Source organism: Phalaenopsis equestris, unplaced genomic scaffold (genome assembly GCF_001263595.1).
Source record: "Phalaenopsis equestris unplaced genomic scaffold, ASM126359v1 Scaffold000002, whole genome shotgun sequence".
In the NCBI taxonomy this organism is placed as follows: Eukaryota; Viridiplantae; Streptophyta; class Magnoliopsida; order Asparagales; family Orchidaceae; genus Phalaenopsis; species Phalaenopsis equestris.
Genome location: NW_018164444.1, coordinates 64,744,509 through 64,769,975, shown reverse-complemented (window position 1 = coordinate 64,769,975; position 25,467 = coordinate 64,744,509). Strand labels below are relative to the sequence as shown.

General features: G+C 38.0%; 2 protein-coding genes across 4 annotated transcripts in view; both read left to right on the top strand.

Annotated features, from left to right (window-relative positions):
* Positions 1 to 1,180: 1,180 nt before the first annotated feature.
* LOC110027527 (aminoacyl tRNA synthase complex-interacting multifunctional protein 1) overlaps positions 1,181 to 25,467 on the top strand; it is a 28,212-nt gene continuing 3,925 nt past the window's right edge. The window contains exons 1-4 of one of the 3 annotated variants that reach the window (XM_020729011.1): positions 1,182 to 1,780; positions 4,558 to 4,764; positions 11,910 to 12,115; positions 14,001 to 14,424. In XM_020729011.1, the coding sequence (XP_020584670.1) occupies positions 1,346 to 1,780; positions 4,558 to 4,764; positions 11,910 to 12,053 (786 nt within the window). In that variant the 5' untranslated portion in view covers positions 1,182 to 1,345 and the 3' untranslated portion in view covers positions 12,054 to 12,115; positions 14,001 to 14,424. Of the gene's footprint in view, positions 1,781 to 4,557; positions 4,765 to 11,909; positions 12,116 to 14,000; positions 14,428 to 25,467 lie in introns of those variants that run through there. The other 2 variants (XM_020729020.1, XM_020729004.1) reach the window with 2 other exon arrangements.
* The window catches only part of LOC110027519 (succinate dehydrogenase [ubiquinone] iron-sulfur subunit 1, mitochondrial-like), a 9,302-nt gene continuing 4,019 nt past the window's right edge, over positions 20,185 to 25,467 (top strand). The window contains exon 1 of the mRNA XM_020728993.1: positions 20,185 to 20,940. Within this exon, the coding sequence (XP_020584652.1) occupies positions 20,267 to 20,940 (674 nt within the window). The 5' untranslated portion in view covers positions 20,185 to 20,266. The remainder of the gene's footprint in view (positions 20,941 to 25,467) is intronic.

Below are 25,467 nucleotides of genomic sequence, written 5' to 3'. Positions count from 1 at the left end.
TTATAGTGCAGTGTGAATAAAATGCATGAATTTTCAAAGTTGCTATGTTTGTTAGTTTGTTAGATGAAAATCTAACGCATTGTATAAATTTCACATTGCATTTCAAAACCAATGTATTTCATCATATTTGACCGCCATCGCCTTGGTTAAACCTTCGCCAAACACCTTTAGAAATCTCCAACAGGACACCATCAACCTCTGGCTATGAGCTATATTAATTTCATTTTCTTTTAATGGCCTATGAGCATATTTTATTTATTTTGTTTGCAAATGGAATAGAAATCAAAGTGTTCAGCATTGTAAAATTACAATACACTTGTAATTCGCTCTCTATTTCAAGTTCATTTTATGCAAATTTTTTCACAAATCTTCCTGCCTGTTCGTCCCCCAAATATGAAAAATAACTATTGTATTTATTTCATAGCAACATTCTTAATTCGAGTCATATTGATTATTATTTACAATATGATTGTAATCAAGATTTTTTAAAATATAGGGCCCATTTTAGGCAGCTTATTTGGTGTGGTGGCGTTTTAAAAAGTCATCTGGCTTGTTTGATTAAACTATGAGCCCGTTTGGGGCAACTTATAAGTGCGGCGATGTTTTTGAAAACGCCGCCATACCGTTTGTTTTGCGCGTTTGCGCAACTTATTTGAAAATCACGTTTCGGGTATTGACCCGCGATCAGCGTTTCGAACGCCCGATTGGGGCAACATTTACGCGCCTACCCCCCCTCTGATTGGGGCAACATTTACCCGCAACAATTACTCTGCCTCCGCCGAAGGAAGCTTCGCTCTGCCTTCGCTGAAGCTCCGGTCTGCCTCCGCTCCGCCGAAGCTCCGGTCTTCCTCCGCCGAAGCTACGGTCTGCCTCCGCCAAAGCTCTGCTCTGCTGCCTCTACCGAAGGAAGCATCGCTCTTTTAAAGTTTTTATTTTACGGTATGCCTCCGCCAAAACAGGGGTAGAATGATAATTTCTCCAGAATCAGTTGTTTTTCAAACGCACAAACCAAACAGTTAGACAGCTTATCCGGATCAGCTGTTCATCAATAAATTATCAGAATAAGCTGCTTATCAGCAAGAGTTGAATAAGCTTCAACTGCCCCCAAATAAATTTTATGTTTTGACAACTTATACATTACGCTGAAAATAATTTTCTGACTGAGGTCAGATTTTTCTGAGCTTATCAATACTTCTACAATTACATTGCACACTGTAACCCTATGGCGCCATGGCTTCTTGGGCATTTTAGACAAGTACCGTCGTCAAATTTTTAGTGTAGTCTGGACTTCTTCGGGTGCTCACTCCTTGCCGATAAGGTCCGCGACGGGAAAGCCAAGCTAAGGATGGCGGCAGCGGCGGCGGCGAAGGGCGGTGCTCGCCTCCTATCGGCTCCGGTCTTATCTGTTAGCCGACGAATTTGCTCTCCTCGTTCCAATATCAGTTCTCTCGTCACCGGTAGCAAGGCTAGCTTCCATCGCTGCATTTCCATGTTTACTCCTGGTCGCTCCCTGTACTCCTTCTCTCCGGCAGTGGGTGCTGGAGAACCACCTTCAACGACCGTGGTGGCAGAATCCAATGCCGGAGCTCCGAGTCTTACGCCTGATGAATTGGTGAAGGAAGCGGCTGATGTGCTTGACATACGCGTGGGTCGAATCATTAGGGCATTTAGGCATCCTGAAGCTGATTCCCTTTACGTCGAGGAGGTGGATGTGGGTGAGGCTGAGCCTCGCATTATATGCAGCGGGCTTGTGAATTATGTTCCGCTGGATCATCTTCAGGTCCGCAACTTTTCACTGATTTCTCTTAGAATCAATCAATTCGTGCTGCTACAATCCCAATTTTATTCCGTATAACTTATTTCATCTAGAATGTAGAATAATAGAGATGAACGAGCATAACTGGTAGAGTTAGAGCAATCGACGGGGTCTGCTGTTAAGAATATTGGAAGAGTGCACTTATGGAGTTCTTGAAGGAAAACGATATTGAAATGCTCAGTAAAGATCGCACTTTTTGTTGTCATCTATTAGAGTGATAAGAGCGCAAATCAGCAAACATAATGGAATCTCAAAAGCCGTCACCAAATGCAGCCATCACCTGTACTCATTCCATGATCATTGCTCAGCTGAAACCACACGCTTAATCACAACCATTCACTTAAAAATCTTTTGGAGTCGTTACCTCTCTCTTCAAACGGAGATACAGCTTCTACTGTTTAATTTAATGAAATGAATTTGCTTAAACTTAGCCTTCTTCATCTCTCTTGATTATTTCACATTAATCGTTCTCTTCTCTTCCAATGCGTTGAGAATCAAATACTATTAGCATGCTATTTGATCAAACTGGCCGTGACACCACCTTCTATCCAACATCCGGTAATCACTCTATCTCTCAACAACGCCCTCAGGGATCTGGCTGCAACCACCATAACATATGACTCAAACAAAGAAGATCAAACCCTGCTAAAATGGGAGAAACTTCCATCTCCTCCCAACTAAAGTTCTGGGAGTCTAAAGTCATACTCATTCAACTCACAGCTAAATATTACTCATCTTGGAAGTCGAAGCCTCTCAAGCTTCTCAAGCTGATGGATTTGATGGCTACCTTGATGGCTCAATACCTTGCCCTACTAAACTTACACTAATTGGCAAAGGAACACTCATCCCTACGTCTCACTTTAACTTTTGGTTGCTCATTGAACATAACCTTGCCTCATCAGTTTACTCCACTATATCCTCCTCCATTCTATCTTCCATTCTTAACCATGCTTTTTGCATAGATATTGGACGACCATAGATCAATGTGTACTGTCTATTAATCATTTTTCTTTTCATCTCAATGAATAATCAATCTATAACTCGATACCTATTAGAATTCAAACCTATGGCGGATGTTATTGTAGCAGCAAGAGCATCTATTGATTCGGATGGCATCATACTCTACACCTTTAATGGTCTTTCAGGAAGTTATTAAACATTCAAGATAGACATTTTGACAAAAGTTACAAATAGTGAACTTTGTCTAACCATACTCTTTACCATGTAAAAGAGAAGCTTGCCATGCAACAATCTAACTCAGTTAGGGCTACTCATCACCATGGGAAATGCCATGGCTATCCCATCAAAAAATTGACTCAATGCCCTAATTCAACTTGAACCACTTGAAAAATTCAGGTTTGGGCTGACCTTATTAATTTTTGGGTAAGTTCGGATAAAAAATTCCAACTTGTTTAATTTTTTGGGATGAATTTGTGTTGAACCACTAACTCAAAATTGGCCTACCAACTTAAAATTTACCCGAAATTGGTCCGTCAACTTAAAATTAACCCAAATTTGATGTGCCAATCCAAATTTGAAATGAACGTGACTTGAAATTGATCTCAATTTGACCAAAATAGTTGTTGTGCATATATTAAAAGAGTTATGAAAGTCAAACTCGGGTCAGTTGGGTTGAACTAGGGTTGGATCCAAGTTTGACTTTTGAAGCCGTTTAATATTTTGGTTGTATTGGGGTCAATTCTGGGTCAGACCGAACTTGACCTGTATACCCATTTTGACACCCCACTTCCAAGCAAAGGCCTTCACACCTATAGCAGAGGTAGGCTCTCTTCTACACCTTATACGGAGGCAAATCCACCTATCCACCTGTCTAATGCTAGATTCGAGGCAAAATTGGTAATTCACTGTTAAGTAATGACATTCCTCTAAGCTTATTTATCATACGACCAATTCGAATGCTTAAATTGTTTTTGTTGGACCTCCCAATTGCGTTGTTGAATGACATCTGGATGCAGTGCTACATCATCCCTAACCACTTGCTCAACTCAGCTATCCAATCCAAATTTATGCCACTACACTAACCACTTGCTCAACTCAGCTATCCAATCCAAATTTATGTCACTACAACCAACAAGTGTCTCTTGCTAATGATCATACTGTCCTTATCTCTCACATCGGCCAAGGCTATCTTCCCAAACTCATAAATTACTCGTCCCATATTTTTATGATGCTCCCAATTTTTCTTAAACCTTCCATTTGTTCACAAACTTGCAACTAACAACACTTCCCCCATCTCATTTGATGGCTATGTTCACAACATTAAGGACCTGAAGGTCATTCAAACTCCTTTTAAATGCGGGCACAATCTCATTTTTATTAAAGCATGAATATGCGATATGAATAATAAATGGCGTGATTTATCATAAACTAGAGTATCATTATTTTTTTTTATAGTAGTGAAAAAATATCATGTTTATGTGATTTACTGGCCTAGTATGGCACACCTTTTCTAACTAATATCTTTGAAAAAAAAAAATTATGGATCTTTATTAGTGTTTATTGGTATGGCACCTATTTTTTGTTGTAGTTTTTTGGTGATAAATTTCATGATTCAGCTATAATTTGAAGCCTTTTTTTTTTACCATAGCTTAAAGAGCTTATATTCTAGAAAATTGTTATATATGTTTTAATTTTACATGCACGCTGACTTAACTAAATTTATTGGGAATGTATATAGTCTTTTATTGAGGACTGAGGAGACATAAATGCACCATATGCAGGACATTAGAGTAGTTGTGCTGGCCAATCTGAAACCCAGGAACATGCGTGGCGTTAAGTCTAATGGAATGCTAATGGCTGCTTCTGATGCAGCTCATGTGACTATAGAGCTTCTTTTACCGCCTGAAGATTCAGTCCCTGGTGAAAGAGTCTGGTTTGGTTCAGAAGAGGACAAGGACAAACAACCAAATGCTGCTACACCTAATCAGGTCTTATTCTTTAAATCATTAAATTTTTTATTTTATTTTATCCCTATCTCATAAGGACTCTTATTCTCAATGTGATGTCCATAAAATCCGACTAGCGATAATATTTTTTTTCAAGATTTTTTTATGGGGCATTTACGTACATAGCACACAATTCCTATGTATTTACACATATCACACCTAAACTTTCATACATAAACTCAATTCTTTAATTTTACATAAAAAATAGTAGTATTATCAATTTTTAAAGGTGAAATACACCTTTTCATGCATAATATTGAAGCACCAAAGCACTATGTATGTAAATATGAAAGTTTTGGTGTGAGATATGTAAATACCTAATAATTTTTGTGCTACGAATGTGAAAGTCTTAATGTATTAGAAGCTGAAACCTTTGTTTTGTTATAACTACATTGCCCTGTTCTCTATATAGTTTTATAGGTATGTTGGATGTGAGTTTACTTGTCAGTTATGCCATTGAACTGTATTGTATGTAGCAATTGGAAATCATCCATGTAAGTCATCGATTTCATTTCCATATAATTATTACAATTTTATATTTTTATTTTGTTATGATATTTTACCATAACATGCCTTTTCTCCGATCATATTGAGTCAACCTTTTAGCTGATTTGAGTTAAGGGCCCGTTTGGGGCAGCTTATAACTGCGGCGGCGTTTTGAAAAATGTCGCCGTAGCGTTTGTTTCGCGCGTTTCACAAACATATCTAAAAAAGGCGTTTTGCATTTGTGAAAGACGCCGCCCGCGGGAGGGTGTCCGCGATTCGCGTTTGGTTCACGTCCAATTACTCCGCTGCCCTCGTTCGTTCCCATATCCCTTCCCCTCGTTCGTTCGCATCCTCTGCCTATCCGCTCCCCCCCTCTTCTTCTTAGGTAGCCGCTCCTCCCTCTTCTTCGGCAATCGACAGACCTCTTCATTCGGCTTCTTCCTCGACATTTTCGTTCGTATCTTTTTTTTTTTTTCTCTACACTACCGAAGAATAGTAATTGGCATTTCTTCTTCGGATTTTCTTCTTCTACATCCCTCGTTCGTATCTTCTTCGGCATTCTCGTTCTTTCGCATCCTTTGTCATAGGTCTGTCCTAGCTCGCAACTCTCTGCTTCCGTTCCTCGGAATTCTCGGCTCCCTGCTTCCTATCGGCATCACGCTCTTTTTCGCCAAGCATTCCCAGCAGGTATAAGCTCTTCCGTGCCCTCTTCTTCGCAACTCCACAGGCTTTTTAACAGCCATTTCTTCTTCTTTTTCTTCCTCTTCTTCACACCTCGACAGACATTTCTACGGCTTATTTCTCTTCTTCGTCTGCAATTCTTCCTCATTTTCTTCTGCATTTCTTCTTCTTTGGTACTTACATTATTCTATTACATGGTGGAGAACGAAATCAGATAACCACATTTGCAATTACTTCTTCTTTGGTTGTGAAGGAATTAAAAAAATTGGGCTGCATAACTCTCATATGTTCTAGCCTCGTTAGGAAGGAATTAAAGGAATTAAAATTTGATGATTTCCTTTGAATAGACCAGGGCATGATGCCTGGATTGTGGGAAGCCAAAATAAAATTACTGAAATTTATAGACATAGCACTAAACTCTTGTGCATTTACTTTTTACTTATCGCGCATCTAAATTTTAATTTTTACAGTGCAAAAACCTAACCTATGTATGAAAAGATGAATTACATTTCACATTTTTATACATCAGAAAAAATGCATTATGCGAAAAAAATAAAGTTTAGTTGTGAGATAAATAAATGCACCAGAATTGGATGATGTATGTAAATTCCTCATAAAATTAAGGGTTTTTACATATTGAGCACACACTTTTCACATTAATATTCCTTATTTCACAAATAAAATGTGCGGTTATACGGTTACAAATTCTTAAAGCTTCCATAGTCTAGCTGCCCAAAAACAATCTCTTTCGTCACTATCCTGGTTTCCTCCTATCTTTCTCCTTTCTCACTCTCCTGGTTTCACCCAATACCAGCGTTGAGAAGCAATCACAATTAGAGCTAGCTTGGAAGGCAATGTTGGGATTGCAGATGACGAAACCTCTGAAACTTTCTTCTTTCTCTTCCTTCTGTTTGCTTTTACGAGAGACCATTGAAAAAAGTAATTTCATCCACTTTTACAAGAGACCATTGAGAGAGGCAAACGATGTCTTTCTCCCCTTCATCAACCCCTTCACACGCTTTAGATTCCCTAAATTTTGTAAATCTCTAAACTTTTTGAGTTATATAATGTAATTCAACTCTTTTGCATTTTAATGTCTTTATATTTGAGAAAATTACAAACTGCGTGATAGATTATTCATTCAACTAAAAAAATATGCAAATAAGCTGTTTACAAAACACACAAATCAAACAGCTAAATAACTTATCCAGAATATGAGTAGAATGATCATTTATCCAGAATCAGCTGTTTTCCAAACGCACAAACCAAACAGCTAGTCAGATTATCAGGATAAGCTGTTCATCAGCCGATTATCAGGATAAACTGTTTATCAGCAGAAACTAAATAAGCTGCAGCTGCCCCAAACAGACCTTAAGTCCACTAATGGGAATCAAAATTTTGTGCTTTGATTCTTACTATCAGTTTTCATTTAATAATTTCGCTGATTTCAATTTTAGTTATCTGAAGTATGCTTATGGTGATGATCCATATAAAGAATTGATCGTGTTTTCTGATGTCTATAATTGTCTTTAATTTCTCTCTTGGGCTATTTGAGCTCTTCGGTCCCTAATGTTGGTGTGGTTCTTATTTTATTCAATCATTGGCTTTACGTATGTTGACATCATTTTTAGTGATGTCTTAGTTTCTACTCCCAGAACCCAAAATTTAGCCCTAGGAGTTTCTTGTTGACCATATTAGCAGACTAGTAATGGAGCCCACTTCCCGTAGAACTTCCAACCACTTCTTGATTCATTCTTGTGAAGAACTCGCATGAGTGGTTCCAAGTACTCAACTTCTAGTTGTAAGGGCTAGGACCAACATGTAGAGGGCCCGAAAATGAGTTCCTACAGGATCAGACTGTCTTAGATGAACCCTCCATGACGAACACTCGCAAACACCGCACTTCACACACTTGCTACACCACGCCAGAGGCTGACACATTTTTTGCCCGATTGTTGGCAAACTCACCCGGACAACCCTGGATGACGAAACGGACCGCACCGACGCGTCCGAAACGTCAACAAACGTCAACTTTAGCTAGAAAGAGCTAGAAAGGACACCCATATTGCTAGGGTTCCACGCATAAGTAAATGACACAAAAATCGATGCACTTTTTTTTTAGCTAGACGCGGGCTCGGGCTTATCCCAGGCTCGACTCAGGCTCGATTCGGGCTAATCTCCATCTCACAAAATTTCAAATTTTGAATTTCAAAATTCAAAGGGTGCATTTAAAACTCATATTAATTAATTTTAATTGAAAATAATCTGCTTTTATGCTTTTCCAATTGAGCCGCATACAATAAAGGAAGGTATTTAATTTCCCGCTAAAGCTTTCACATAACGGCTCCCTCTCAAATCTTCGGCTGGCTATAGTAATTGGCCTTCGGAGAGGATTCCTGATTCGATCATCCTCCGCTCCGCTCGCTCCCGCTCCTGTCTTTTTTTCGTGCGATTAGCTCCTTCGTCCTCCCGCTTTCTGCTCGATCCCGTCTCCCGCACCGAAGCCGCAAACTCGTCTCTGCTCTCTGCTCTCGATCTCGTCTCCCGCACCGAAGCCGCAGACCCCGTTTCCGGTTTCCGCTCTCTGGTCGATCCCGTCTCCCGCATCGAAGCCGCAGGCCCCGTCTCCTCTCTGTGCCGAAGAACCCCTCTCTCCCGTTCGACTCCTCCTTCCTCCTCACTGCATCCGACGCCTCCTTCCCCAATACAATTCGAAGAACCCTTTTCTCCCGGTTCACCTCTTCCTCATTCCTCAAAACCCGAGGTCATCGTATTCCCGGAAGCTTCTTCACATCCGAAACGTACCAAAAATAATTTTGGAGGCACCAGATACCTTGATTTTGAAAGGCTTACCTTTGGGCTCATTCAAGTATTCTGAATATGCATATTCATTTCACATTTCCCTCATCTCCAGTGACTGTTTATTCTAATTAAATTGCTTGGACAGCATGAACTAAAGTTGCATGTGATTTTCATTTTATTTTTCTAAATGGAAATTGATAGGTTTTATATTGCACATGTCTCTGAACTATAAAACAAATTGGCTACTTGATATGATTTCCAATTTTTGTGTAAACACTTGATTAAATCAGCTAAATCATTATTATTTCAAATCATTTTGTAGACACATTTTGATTGACAATCTTTAATATGCAAATCCTTCTATTGCCTTTTACTTTATTTCAAATATGTACTGTTATGAGTGTTTACGGTTAAATTTACTTTGCTTCATCTGTTGATCAGCAATTCCATTATTAGGAGGATATTCAAATCACTTAGAATGGTCTTATACCTGCATAAACACTTCATGCCGAAACAAAACAAAACCAAACTTTGACACCAAAACTGGGAAACACAAATCACCAATCTCAAACACTTAAACCCTGAAGCCGTCGCTACAACAGGAGCTTGGAGCCAACTTTGTGGGCGGCACGACGAGGAGCATGGAGCGAGCGACAAGAGGTTCTTCTTCAGCATTATCTCTTCCTAGCATAATAACAACTCATAGGACTTCGAGGCAGTTTGCCCAACGCGACGTAAATCTTCACTCTCTCTCTTTAGGCCCCTGTACAACCATGTTGTGCAGCGTAAGTCCTAACCCGCCTTAGGTTCCGAGGTTGTCGTGTGACACGACGTAAACTCTCTTATCTGTGCGGGCTGTTTACATAATCAAGTATTATGCAAATGTAAGTCCCAAATAATAAAATTGGCAAGATTGAATAATTGAATAACATTATTTCTAAAATGCAGTCACACAGTAGGATAGTTTGACAAGTCACTAAGGGTTCTCCTCAGGATCTGTGACATTCTCTATCTTTTTCTTCCTTTGGACCCTTGAAAATAATTGTTCCTATTTGAACCACTCACACTTGTCTTTTCCACATCCTACCATGAAAACCTAAACTTTGAAATCTTGAAGACTAGTATCTCTGCTCATTATCGAGAGTTTTCTCAAGTGACTTTAGTCATTTGAGATGTAATTAACTATAGGGGCTTGCCTCTATAGGGAACTTGGAACTCAGGTAAAATAAACCCTATTTAATTTTTGTATTCGATAGGGAAACTTGTCGATCATACATAAAAGATTCGCAGACCAAACAGATGTCCCAAATCTCTTAGTTTGTAGGGTTGGGTCTTCGCCGAGGTCTACACTTATCTTTCGAAAGGTGTAGTATTCACAATATCAGACATGATTATGCAAACTATTGGACGAATGAAATCCATTTGGTCTCATTTGGTCTCATTTTTCAAAAAATTAAAACATACTACTTTCAAAACCAAAACTATATACCTCTTATATTAAATTAAATTTTAAAAAATTATTTTCATATTTTCAAATCAAGGAAAAGTTGACCGACAACGTGACATGGTTTGTAGTTTTGGTAAGTGCGCCAAATTGCAACTTCTTAAGACACCTTAAGGAGAATTTTAAGAAAACATTGTGTAACATGGATTTGAAGGCAGTTTAAATGATTTGCGCTTGAGATGACCGTTAATGCACTCTAAACCCTAATGTATTTTAATAAAATTTTTAGATTTGTTCATGGTTTAGTAATGCAAGCTTTAGTTTGCTCAATATTTATCATATTGTTGTCACTTTTTATAAAGCAATTTGCAAATGCTCAACAAGTACTAATGTTGAATGAGTTAATTCTGTCAATAAATTTTTTTCCCTCCAATGATATGAGTGTGAGGCATATTGTTTTATAGCGCCAACCCATGTCAAACTCACATGAATCTATAGGTAGTTGTTGCTTCTTTCAAATTTTTCAGTGCGTATTTGCATAGTAATGGCAACTGGGTTTCATTTGCCTTTAATATGTCATCTGTTTTGTCCGCATATTATTGCAGCGCTTGGAATGAATTATAGTTAGTGTCTAACTCTATAATATTTTTTGAAAATATGCGGTTTCAATAATTTTTAGGGGTATTTAGATGCTCACGTGCGCACAAATATATACATACAGACACACACACACATATATATACATATATATTTATATTGTCAAAAGAATGGTCGGAGGCTATGATACAAGTCCCCAGCCACTCTCATGTGCATTGCCACTCGATCCCGCACTGCAAGACAGATGCACTCAGGAGGGCTCGAACATTTGATCTCATGGGACTCACGATGGACAACACATCTGCCAACCAAAGAGTCACGGCGCGCGGCACATACATACTTACATACATACATAGATATATAGATATATAGATATATAACACTCAAAACATTAGGACTCCATTAGCAAATGTAGTCTAATGCTTAATTGATGAGGCTGACTAGAGGTCAGGTGAAGAGGCCTACCACTATCAGGAAGAGACAATCTAAGATTAGATGAAAAACTAATTAGGATTAGAAGAGGGAGACCAACTTTTTACGAAGATGCCAATTAGGATCAGAAAGAGGACAGTTATGACCGAGGATCATAAAGAGGCTGATTATGATTAGGCAAAGATGATGACCATGATCATGATGAGGATGGCTAGGATTAACGATTATAAAGAGGCCAACTATGACTAGGCTAAGAGGCCAACTAGTATTAAGAAAAAACTAATTGAAAAAGTGTATTTTACCTTTTAACAGTTAAAATAGTTATATTTTTGATGTGATATGAAAGACATGGCTGGTATAAATGTAATAAGTAAAATTTATGTGTTAGATATGTAAATACGCAGGAATTGGCTGGCGTCTGGTATGTATGTAAATGCCCCCCTTTTTGTAGAGAAAAAAAAATAATACTTGCAACAGCTTTCAAAAAAAACATGATTTTCTTATAGCCGTTCTACAAGAGCTTTCAGTCATCCCAGATGAACTCTAAATTGAACACACGACAATATCTAACATTACAAAAACAATACTAAATAATCTATAAATTATTTTGACTATTTTTTCTTATTAATCAATCGAATTCACTGTTCCTAAAGCTTTAAGATCACTGATGTAATTTCTGTTCCAGATTCAAAAGAAAAAGATATGGGAATTGGTCCAGCCTCATCTCAAAACAACAGAAGATTGTGTGGCTGTTTTGGGAGCTCATCCCATGAGGACTTCTGCTGGGATGATTACTTGCAGATCTCTGAAGAATGCAAACATTTCCTGATCGGATCTACCTCGCTGTTAAAATGCAACTTTATACTATAATCTAAAGAACGGATGATGCTGGTGAGTATTTGTTTTTTGGGCCAATTATATACAGACCACCCGAAACTTGCTATTTACAAATCAACCACCCCTCTTTCATTCATTTTTCAAATTTTCACTCAAATATCAAAATTCTTGGTAAAACCCCAACCCATACTTTTCATTTTTATCAAATTTTCAATAGTTTGATTATGGCACGCATAAATACATCGGTTTGACAGTTTCAAAAATCACCTTGGCGGTTAATTTGTAAATATTAATGTTTTAGGTGATCTATATGTATTTATTCCTTTTTTGCATTATGAATTTGGAAAAAAATTGTCTTTGGGTCTGATTAGGGCAGCAGCCGCTTAATAAAAAACAACTATGAAGCTGCTGAAAAATAATCAGATGTTCAAAAAACTGCGGTGACTATTATTATTATTATTATTTTTTTTTTTTTGAAATAGTTAGACCGCACATAGAAAGCTGTCACCGCACCTAGTCATGATTGGTGGGAAAATGCAGATTTAAGCGGCAGTTTTTTGAAAAGGCTGTCAAAACCCAGTTTACCCAAACAAACAAAACCACGCACCGCTGCCCCAAACGAACCTTTTATTCTATCCTGACATCTTAGGGTGCGTTTGGGACAGCTTATAGGTGTGGCGGCATTTTGAAAACGCCGCCTTCGTGTTTATTTCTCGCGGTGGAGCCGCGTATCTGCAAATGGTGTTTTAAATTTTGTATTACTCGAGGATCGCGGGACACTCTTAGGTTTTACTCCGCTGACCCTCTTCTTTTTCGGTTCTGTTGGTTCGAAGGCTACGATCCTTTCGACGCTACGATCCTTTCTTCTTCGCCGTCGCTGCGCAGCTCCGTCGCTCCGCAGGTATATCTCCTCCCTACGCTCATCCCTCCGCACTTCCCTCTTCTCCATCATTTCTGCGCTCCTCCCTGTTTCTCCTCCCTGCGCTCCTCCCTCCACTCTTCCCTCCTCTCCCCCATATTGATGAATATCGAGCTGTTAGAGGTTGGAAGTGTTCTTAGAGACAAACTTTCCATCGTTTCGGCGCTCCTCCCTGTAAATCCATTTTTTTCGGTGAATATGGAGGGGATTTCACTATTTGGAAGTGTTCTTTGTCTCTTTCTCCTTCGGTTACATCTCTGGATTGTAGATCTGTGATTTTAACTTTTTTTTTTTAACATCATATGCTTGATCTATGGTTTTAGTGGATGTGGGGGATTTCCTTTTGTTGCTTTGGCTATGAAAAATTTGAATGTGGGGGATCTCGTCACGTTACAGTTTCTATGTATATTGTGCTCCTTTGCAATGTGTGAAAAATATGTGGGGGATCTCTTCACGTTACAGTTTCTATGTATATTGTGCTTATTTGCAATGTGATCCTTTGCAATGTGTTAAAGGTTATAGATATGAGAATTTGTAATGCCCCTTTTGTTGCTTTGGCTATGAAAAATATGTAGGTATGCTCCTTTGCAATGTGTTAAAAGTGATAGATATGAGAATTTGCAATGCTCCTTTTGTTCCTTTGGCTATGAAAAATATGTGGGGGATCTCTTCACGTTACAGTTCTATGTATATTGTGCTCCTTTGCAATGTGTTAAAAGTTATAGATATGCTCCTTTGCAATGCTCCTTTCTCCTTTGCAATGCTCCTTTCCTTTGCAATGCTCCTTTTGTTGCTTTGACAATGAAAAATATGTAGGTGAGAAGGGTGGCCTATTTTGTAGATTAACTAAACCAAAACCAACCTCATTTTTGGTGACTATATAAAGTCAATAAATGACCTTCTTTGTCTTCTCATCAGTTTGGCTAAATGATTTATTGTGTGCTTGTGGAAAATGTAACCAAGTGAAGCTAATCTTTTGGAATTACATAGAATATATTAAATTCTCCATGTATGTATCAGGGAAGTCCGAGAAAGTGATATGTCGTTGCGGGCTACCGTCCTTGCTACTCACGTCACGCCAGACACATAGCTTCGGGAGGCAGTTTTACAGGTGCTCGCGATGGGGACAAGGACCGGAAAACTGCAAGTTTTTCAGGTGGACCGACAATGCAACTAATTCTACGATATCCCAATTGGACATAGCTGCTAGGAGTTGGATAGTATTACAACAGGAGAACACTGCATATGATTCGAGTTCTTCCGTTCCTACGACATACTAGTCGGACATGTTTGCTCGGGGTTTTGAGGTATCAGAACCGGGCAACATTCGACGTGATGTGCTTTTACATTTTAAAGTCAATATTATCATATTTTTCCTTGTAATTTTAATATGTTTTTTTTTAGTCATATTATAATTCATATTAGTGTGTGAATGTGTACTTCACTTTCGTATGTGTCACTGTGCTTATTTGATGTAATCAAAACTTTTTGAGTTATATAAATGTGAGCAAAACTTTTTGAGTTATATAAATGTTATTCAACTCTTTTGCATTTTCATGTTGTGACATTTGATAAAATAACTATTTCTGCATTATAGAGTACTCATTCAACTAAAAAAATCTGTGAATAAGCTGTTTACAAAACGCACAAAACAAACAGCTAAACAACTTATCCAGAACAGGGGCAGAGTGGTCATTTATCCAGAATAAGTTGTTTTCTAAACGCACAAACCAAACAACCAGCCAGCTTATTCGGATCAGCTGCTCATCAACAGATTATCAAAATCAGTTGCTTATAAGCAGAAGTTGGATAAGCTGCAGCTGCCCCAAACAGACCCTTAATCTATGATTAGTCACTTCTCTTTATCTGTCAAGTAAATTTATTGAAACTGTAAATAAATGCACTGAAGCCAACTTTAATATTTTTGGATGATTGTTTAGATCTATGACAATGTGATGACAAGATTAATAATTTTGAACAACTACTCGTAGAAGATTAGGCTGCTGTTTTTTTTTAATTATTATTCTTTTTTATTAGGCTGTTGTTAATTTGAGATGACAATATTAATAATTTACAACAACTTCAATAAAAAATTCTAGCAGGCTTTATATCACCATCATATTGGAAGGATTGTAGTCGTTGCACTCTGATATGTTGAAAACAACTTGCTTTTGATAGATACTAGAAGTTTGGATGTCTTTCATAGCCAGTCTGTAGAAAATGTGATGCTATATTCAGTCATATGGTACAATCTTTAGACAGTATGTTATTACAGGGTTTGTTGGCCTTTTCAGCATGATATGGATAATATCAATTTCTTTTATGCTTTTGATATGAAACATTGCAGTAATGTTAGTATTTTACAGACGATTTTCATTGTTGCTCGACCAAATGAAATTGAAGTGTAATGTCTGTGCCACAACACATTCTTAGAACCTTGAACATGTGGCACTATCATATTAAAAAATTAAAATCTTCTTTCATGTTTTCTTTAATCTATCTGTTCATTCGTGTGGGATCTTCGTGTAAAGCTAGGATGTAAAATTCTCTCAACTGTCGTGAATATTCTAGCATGCAAGAAAATTGGTTGTCCCCAAATAAACAAAATATGAAATGAAAAATTGTACATGTTCTTAGAAAATGCAACTAAATCTATGTTATTATTAAAAAATTACTCGTGGTTTTATTCAAATAAGAATACCAACAGCTAATTTTGAAAAGTAATCTTAGCAATTTGTTTAAATTGGGGTGAGATTTGGAGATTGTTTAGAAATTAGGGCGAAGAAAACCAAGAATCCACACAAATCCAGAAGAACACAGAGATTTATGAAGTTCGACAAAGATGCCTACATTCTCGGAGCAGAGCGACGACTTCCTTTACAATATTCAGAAAAGAGCACAAAATACTATATTCAGAATCTCGGGGTCTTAGAGACTCCCTTAGGGTTACAAACATGACATATATATATAACCATATAGTACAATATGTAATTACTTAAATTACCTATATACCAAACCGCGGGGTGTTGCCCCCGCACCCCCAACTCACTTAATGAAACTCCCCTGATTGGACAGATCCTTCCGCTCCACTCTGCTCGGGGGCTCTGCTCCGCTCAAGCATCTGTCCCTTTTATGATATATGAGTCATACCTAACAAATCTCCACCTTGGTCTTTTAGGAGAAATGCATATACCTAACAAATCTTCACCTTGGTGAATATCCAACCCCTTAGGAGAAATATATCATGGAGTTTTTTATGCACCAATGTGGGTTGGGCCACCACGGTTCCGCTGCACCCTCGCTGATCCCCCCCAACCCACTAAATTCCAAGAGACAACTCTTCAATTCTAAGAGACATCTCTTCATTAAGAGACATCTCTTCATTCCATTCCAAGAGACTTCAAATTATGGTATTATGAGTCATACCTAACAGAGATTAATTCTCTTAAAAGCAAGGTTTTTCTCTGCAAAATTTTGATTTTAGAATTCAAATTGTAACCATAAAGATTAATATTTTCCAGTGAGTTAGTATTCAGGTGTATTTTACATACAAGTTAAATGAATTTAATTCGTCTGAAGTATTTTGTTATGTTTGGTTAGTTGTTGAATAGCCCTAAGAGAGTACTTTTTAATGTGCTAGATTGTTATAAACTATTTAGGCCATGACATTAGGGTTGTTAGGGTTGTGGGGCTTATCGACCACATGGGCCTTCTTCTTGGTCGCCTAAGCAGCAACCATCGCCTCTTTCTCGGCCTCCTCAGTGCCGGAGGCTTTCTAGTCCTCCTTCCTCATTCGACCAGATGCTTTCGGTTGAAGTACCCAGTTGACAGTTGTTCGATCGAGATATTGATGAACTGAAAGTTGATGCCCTTAGACATCGCCAGCTTCCACCAATACTCCCGCTTGCGCTTTCTTCTTCACTTTTGTCGGTGCGTTGCCAAATGGGACTACCTGGATGCACCACCTCCGAGGGTAATAACCCAGATAGATATGGGGCTTCCAATCAGTCACCTTATTCTCCAGCTCCAACAGCGAATTGAACGAATCCATCCAAGCCAACCCATAATGAGAACATATAACTAAAGGGCTCGACGGATCACGAAATCCTTGACTGGCGATAGAAGACAACAAAGGTCATGATAGTTGTTATAGAGTAGGGGATTATCTGATTGTGGATAACGCCATAATGGGCAAAAATGGCCTGCACTATCAGCAAAAAGATAGTCGGAGGCCAAAACAAAATTGGTCTTTGTAGAATAATAGGTCGATAGTATATAGGGAGGTAGCTCGATTGACTTCTCCAGGGACCCAAAGTTTGATAGTTGGATTGAAGACGCAAGTCTCCTGCAGACGATCCACCTCTCCTCGAGTCATCCACGATTGGTCGTTCGAAACGATCGACCCAAAAGTCCTTCGGGGAATATCACGAGCGAAGCACAAGTAGAGGACCGAGAGGAAGATACATAAGGGAAAAAAAAACATAGTAAAGTGTATAGGAAAACTGAGGAAGTTAATCCGTAGCACAAGAGTAAAAATAAAACTCTATAGTGGTTTCAAAAATGTACGGACAAAAGGATCACATCAATACATAAAATGAGAGGAAAATAAATTTTATTCTAGAAAGACCTTAAATTTTATTTTTTAAAAAAATTTAAAATTAGCACGAGATAAAATACATTATAAGGGGGTCGGTCATCGCTTCGGTAAAGACTTACCACAGCAGCAGCAACTTCAGCACGAATAATTAAGGATCTTTCCTGGATGTCTGACATTTCCTGGCGAAGAGTGGCCACCACCTCCACCATTCTCTCTACTTTCTCCACACGAGCTAGTAGCTCACGCACCTCGTTGCCTCGTTGGATCTCTACCGAACGAGCAAAGGAGTTCTTATTCTCCTATAGGCGGCGAGCCAATGATCCGAGAGATGTTCGGTGCCCATTAGCTGCTTTCTTGCATGTTTCGGGAGGATTGTTTGAGCAGTCGACCCTGTCGTCCTCGCTCGAGAGTCGACTGCCCTCGCCTGTCGCTTGTTCCGCTACCGTTGGGACTTTATTCGAATTCTTGTTGATGCCACCTAAGGCAGGAACCTCGCACAGGCCTCATAAAGACGAGTCATCTGCACTTAAGAGACGACATTAAGAAAAAAAAAAACTTCAGAAAAATCAAAATCTAATAAATAAGACCGAGACTCCACGTAACCAGGAGTCGATCCAACTTAGACGTCATAAATGACACATCACCTTTATTGTGTGACAGGAGAGCACCAACAGCCTCTTACGCGGTCTGTGTGGTCCGTGGGTGTTGCGCCACAACAAAAGAGTGGCGATTAGATTGATGATCATGTTGGGCCGCTAAGCATTCCTCCACTTATTGTCGATGAACGAATCAGGCGATCCCACCTGATTCGACAACGAGATTGCAATCATTTTTTTTCTTCTTAACGACACATTTCTCCTTTCCTTCACCTCCTGGGCGATCATGACATATCAATTTTCCGAAAGCAGCAAGGATAGGTCTTTGTTGGGGATATCACCCGAGGGGTTTGATATGATCTCCATCACAACACACAAAAGCTAAGCTGATTAAATGAGAGGAATCGCAGAGCAAACAAGGAGTAGGAGTCCCATCAGGTCAAATACACGAAAATCAAATGAATTCAATTATTGAGCCTTTAATTAAACAATAAATTAAATATAATTTTGTATTTAATTCTTTTGTTCTTATTGTACCGTTGCTTTTAAAAATTAAGAGAACTAATAAATTAAAATATATACATAAAAAATGTGTCAATGTTGATCCTGAGGAGTTCTGATTGTTCAGAAGAGATGAGTATTACAAAAGTGAGCCTGCTGACAGAAGATCATAAGGTATGCTTATGTGACGGAGTGAAGCTATCCAACCAAGACAATAAGGCCAAAGCCCACCGAACCACTAGACAAACCAAAGACGACTGAAGGATACAAGAGTGAGTTGCTCAGCTTGAAACAAGATAGAAGAGTATCTAAGACAACCACCACAGAAGAGCCGACCCGAGAGAAGATCTGACTCTCTAGCATCTCTAATCATCACAGAGACGCTCAAATGCTACTCATCGAGGGTCAAGGATCAACGGTCGGGCCATATCAACCAGTCGAATCATATTGACCAAGCTCAGCCGACCGAGCTAATCTTGCTAATTTGAATCCATTTAAGTTTAGCTAGCTGAGCCAGAGAGCTGCTAAATGATAAGCTCATACATATAAAATGCCAAAAATGCCCCAGTACGAATCCCTTAAAAGCAGGGATAAAAATATAACATCACAATATTGTACCGTCTCTTCTATAAATTGGGAAAGCATTTCTGAATAAGACATAACAAGATTACAATTCATTATCGTTCACTCGTCTCTCTCTTTATCTATCTCTTTCTCTTTATGCTCCATTTCTTGGGTGTGTTTCACCGACAAATCATGATCCGACAGAAGTAATTTAGAGTTTTTTTATTCAATGCAAAATAAATGGAGGACTTCACATTTTTTTTATTTGGTTGGAAGAAAAATGAATTCAATGTAAAATACACATTTTAGTGGCGACGACAGGATAACGAGAGTTGGCAACAAGGTGACGATTGCTGGGCGACCGACGGTGACTATTGCAGTAGCCTGGAGCTGCATCTTCGACAACAGGCAAGCAACAACCGTGACGATGGACAAAGTCAATGAGCACTGGTAGTAGTGCAGTGGGTGGTTGACAATAGTTGTGTGGTGCACTTTGGCAGCTGCTGAGATTAGGGCTGTCAAAAAAGCTCGTTGTTCGCGAACAGTTCGTGTTCGGTTCGTCAATGAGTTCGTGTTCGATTCGTTCGATAGGTAAACGAGACGAACGTGAACAAATTTTTTTCGTTCGGTTAGTTAAACGAACCAAACATAAACAGTGATGCATTCGTTCGTGTCCGAATCGTTATTGTTTGAAATGTAAAATAATTTAAAATAATTATATATAAAAAATTTATGATATTTTAAAAAATAAAATTTTATAAATTATAATATATAATAAATTAAAATAATAATATATTAATATATTATATTTGTAATATACTAATATAGATAAATGAACTTCGCTTGGAACGTGTTCGGCACACGACTGTTAAACGTGGTCCGGAACTACACCACAGGCTTACTGGACCGAGCGGCTTACAAGTTACAAGCAAATTTGAACCCGACAGACATCTCGCTTTAAAAGCCTCCGAGTCCGTCCATCTCCGCCGGACTACTTTTCATTCCATCCAATCCCTCCTCTCTCCTCGATGGCCCTCCTCCGCCGCGTCGTCGCCTCGTTCACCATCCTGGCGGAGCGCACCGCCGTTACAACCATAGCAGCCCGCCTTGTTCCAACACAGCGGAATTCCTCGCAGGCGGAGCCTGCCTCATCGAAGACGAAGAAGATGAAGACGTTCTCGATCTACCGTTGGAATCCCGACAAACCGACGAAGCAGCCGCAGCTCCGTGACTACGACTTGGATCTCAGCGAGTGCGGGCCGATGGTTCTCGATGCATTGATCAAGATAAAAAATGAGATGGATCCGAGCCTCACCTTTCGGCGATCGTGCCGCGAGGGGATCTGCGGTTCCTGCGCCATGAATATGGATGGAGACAATGGGCTGGCGTGCCTCACTAAGATCCGCTCGGAAAGCGGTACGGCAACTACGATCACGCCGCTGCCGCACATGTTTGTCATCAAGGATCTTGTGGTGGACATGACCAACTTCTACGCGCAGTATAAGAGCGTGGAACCGTGGCTGAAGCGCAAGGATCCGCCTGCAGTGCCGGGGAAGGAGAACCTCCAGAGCAAGAAGGATCGGGCGAAGCTGGATGGCATGTACGAGTGCATTCTTTGTGCTTGTTGTACCACGTCCTGCCCTAGCTACTGGTGGAACCCGGAGTCCTACCTTGGCCCGGCCGCCCTTCTACAGGCCAATAGGTTATTGCCTTTTAATTTTCTTTTCTTCACCTCCTTTCCTGATTCTTACGATTTGGTCCTTTTATCTGATATGCTGATCATCTTAAAATGATATCTGAAGGAAGGGGAAAATCGAGTAGCTCTTATTATTATTATTTATTTATTTTCTTGGGAAATTTAATCTCAAACACAATCACAAGGTATATGCAAAGTTTGAACCCAAGATTATGCTTTCAACTAAGGTTAAGAGGCTAAGGTGGCTTGCATGGGAGCTGCTGTTACTTTAGTGTGTCGTTGTTTCGTAGGAGTTGCACTGTTGTGCTTGCTTTTTTGGTAGTTGGTTTAATCCAAAAAAATTGTACTAATTAGATAGTGGCGGTCGGAAGAGGGCTTTTTAGAATTTTTTTTGAACGTATTCAATGCATGATGTAGAGAAGAAATTATGTTCGGCAGTGGAGAATCGAGTATGCATGGGAAATGAACTTTCGGATGCTCTGTATTTTAGGGGGTCTGGAAAAGGAAAAAAATGAGATCTTATTTAGTGCTTTATCATTTAAAGGATGATTTTTATGAAAGTTTAAATATTATTCTTTTTATTGGTCACTTTTAGAAAGCATATCTATTACGAAGGACATATATCTGGAATGATGTGGGCCTGGGATGATTTTTTTAGATGTTCCATTCTTTTAATCACGCTTGTTTTTTATGCAGTCATTGAGCATTTTTATTTTTCTTACTATATCTATATGGAGATCATAAATTGCAAAACCATTGATACGTTTGTTTAATATGTGGCAGTTACCTTGGGTCATAATTTCATACTCGATTCTCCACTTGGGTCATAATTTCATACATCGTATAATTTTGCGCATTTTTGGGTTAGTTCATCATGACATGTTGATCCAAAGTGAAAAGTTGATGAGTTGCTTACAAAATGATTTATTAGGAAAAGTTTTAAGTCTCTGTGTTCCACTTGCTTTACATGCGCCTAAAAGAGATGTTAAGTTGGATAATGTGTGTAGAGAGTAGGCCAATAAATAAGATCATTAAATATATATTTTCTATATTGGATGACATATGAACATACAATCAATGGTTTTGTGATATTTTTCAAGAATTAATTTGTGGTGTGGAGACCATCAGATTAGAATTATTGAAAATGATGAGTGAAAAAACTCCTAATAAAAGTCAAGATAGATTATATGAATAGTTGATAAAATTTTTTGGTTTAATCAATGCTAGCAATACTGTTATGAGAATAAGAAATTATTCTTGTAATATTTCATTGAAGATTTATTGTTTCTTTTATGATATTCTAATTTGTTGCAAACAACAGATGCTCATTTGATGCATCTCAGGAATGTTTTTGAGGTTTTATAAGCTGATAAATTATGTTTAAATTTGAAGAATATTGCTTTATAACTCTTTTTTTTTAAGGTTTTGTTGTGTGGGGTTGGACTATTTATTGATTCTAATAAAGGTTAAAGAGATTAAGAATTGGCCAAAATCTTTTAATATGCGTGATATTCAGAATTATTATGACTCGAGTAAATATGGTTTTAGGCTTTTACTGAAATGAAAGTCTTAAAAATTCACATATAAGAAAGTTACTTGATTTTAATAGGATGTCTGACATCTGAGTTGGTATTAGAGAAGTTTTAACTAGGGCTCAGATCGTTTTGCATTCTTTTTGTTTGAAATTGAACGAGGCTAAGCAAAAATATTCAAATTATGATAGAAAACTTTATGATATAGTGAAAGTTTCAAGATATTAAAGACACTATCTACAATTAGGGAGTTTTATTCTGATTATTAAGTTTTGAAATATTTAAATTCTCAGAAGAAGTTGGAATGTAGACATGCCAAGTGAAATTTCTACAATAATGTTCTTTTGTCTATAAGCGTTGTGTCGGATCTGATATGGATACTTTGAGTAGAATTTTTTATCTTTTACATAAAATGCAAGTTAAGTTTGCTGAATTTGATCGTATGAAGAGAAGCATGTTATATGTTAAGCATTTGGTAGAATTTATGAATACCTAAATAACGATTCATCTTTGCTTCATAAAGATTACATAATTAAAGATAGATTTTTTTAAATATATTTGCCTTAAATTATCGATTTATCATTAAGCATTTTTTGAATTTAGATTAACATGTTGAGGGCGTTATTACTCATTTTGGAAGAGATAAAACTTACAATGATTGAAGTTATTGCTCATTTTGGAAGAGATAAAACTTGCAATGATTGAGGATATGCATTTATAATCAAATTTGAAAAGATAAAGAGTACTATTTCGCAATGTAGGACTGGCCAATCTTCTAAGGATAAATGATATAAAATAGGATTCTACTTCTACTCAATTCCATATAAATTGTGGGATGACATTAGTATGTGATACCATAGTAAGACAAAACTGAAATCTGCATTTTCAAAAATTTCAGAATGACGAAAGCTGGACCGAAAATCCCAATAAAAATAATGCATTAACTGAAAAGAGAGATGACTGGTCACTGCCCCTGCATCGCTTTTAGGATACTGTATACACTTGTTAACCTGAAAGGATATGGGAAATATCGTTGTAACCAATTAAAAAGTCTCTAACCCTTTCTAACATACAAGGCAGCCTTATATAGGCAAGCCCTCACTAAAAATAGAAAACTAAGAAAAAAAGACATAACTAGAAGTTTGACACCCTACTAAAAACATAAAAATTTCAGTTCCTACCTCAATATGATTTTATCTTAGGTTTGTCATGAACATTGAGAACGAACAATTCTATCTTTTTTTTGAACAGTAGTCATTTTTCTAAAATAATTCATTTTATATTTTATCATATAACTATTGATGCATCTCTCATCGATAAATTTTTTGGTCGAACTGAAGTGATTAATCGAATTTTAGGATATCCTTACTTTAGCCAAACTGAAGGGGTTAATGGAAGCTCGAGTGATTTATTATGTTGTCAAATAAATGAGCACACATCCAGAATTTGCATACAATTCATCTGGCAACAAGTCCAAAAAAATGAGTTCATTTGGCATCACAGATAATATAAACTTAGAAAATGTATAGATCTTGTTGATCTGTTTTTAGAATTCAATTAATGCATATGTGCAATTATTCACAATTCATATATATGACATGCAGAAAATTGTGGGTTTGTTATTATAGTTTGAAGCTTATCTCTTATGCTAATATGATGTATATAAAATTTATTTCTGGCTATAGGGTAATGCTGCATTTAAATCTAAATGGTTTCCAATTAAAATTGACAATTCATTGGAAATATATTCAAAGTTTAAGGTAATAATTTATTACACTCGCCCTAAATTTAACAATTATTAGTGTATCCCAATTTTGTAAGGATGAATTCGTAAACAGTCTTCCCTTAAGGATGATTTCGTAAACAGTCTTCCCAGTACTGAAAAATGTCTGCTTCATCTTGACTTTTTTTTCAAGTTGTTGAATGTAACATTAAAATCAAGTGGCATTTACATACACACCACACAATTCTTTTCTATTGATATATCTAACACCTAAACTTATATATATTTCACATACAAACCACACCATTCTTATGTCTTACATATGCAAACCCTAAACTTTAATTTTTACATAAATTTCACACAACTCATACCTATTATATATCCAACACCTAAACTTCATTTTTTTTCATGCAATCCCTAAACCTTGTACATTACATATTGAACACCCAAACCAAAATTTTTTTCCAAAATAGCCATTCCCGTTCGCATGTTCTCGCGACTCCTGGTTTCGCTGGAAACCTTGCCTCGGTCCGTCTCCTCGCGCTCAAAACCCGCCGGCCGACCGCGCGATTCCATCTCCGTCGGATCGCCTCTCCTTCTCTGCACCGAACTCGCTCTCAGCATCGCAAGGCCGTCGGATCGCCTCTCCTTCCCTAAAGCCGTCGGATCGCCTCTCCTTCACCTCTTCCTTGGACGCAAGCCAAGACCAATAGCTGTTCCGATCAAGCTCGAGACTCCTCCCAATCTGTTCAGGAGTTCGGAAATACTCCTCTCTCTCAGTTTCATTTAGTTGCCGTTCTTCGAGCGATCTATATTTAGTGGTATTGATCTTTCTCTTCTTTGTTTATTTTTCTTTGTATCATTGCAATGTCGGGTGAAAAGGACGATTTCCTTCAGTCTATTAGTATCCAATTAAATGGACAAAATTACTCCTATTGGAGTTATGTTTTGAAGAATTTTTTGAAAGGAAAAAGAATGTGGAGTTATGTTTCTGGAACATCTGTGAAGCCTATAAATGAAAAAGATGAAAAATATGAAGAAATGTTGGAGGCATGGGAGGCAAATAATTCAAAAATAATCACTTGGATCAATAACTCGGTTTCACAATCAATCGGTGTTCAATTAGCAAAATATGAAACCGCCAAAGAAGTTTGGAATCATTTGGAAAGATTATATGTGCAGTCAAATTTTGCAAAACAGTATCAATTAGAGATAGACATTCGTGCTCTTCAACAAAACAACATGAGCATTCAAGAATTTTATTCTGCTATGACTAAT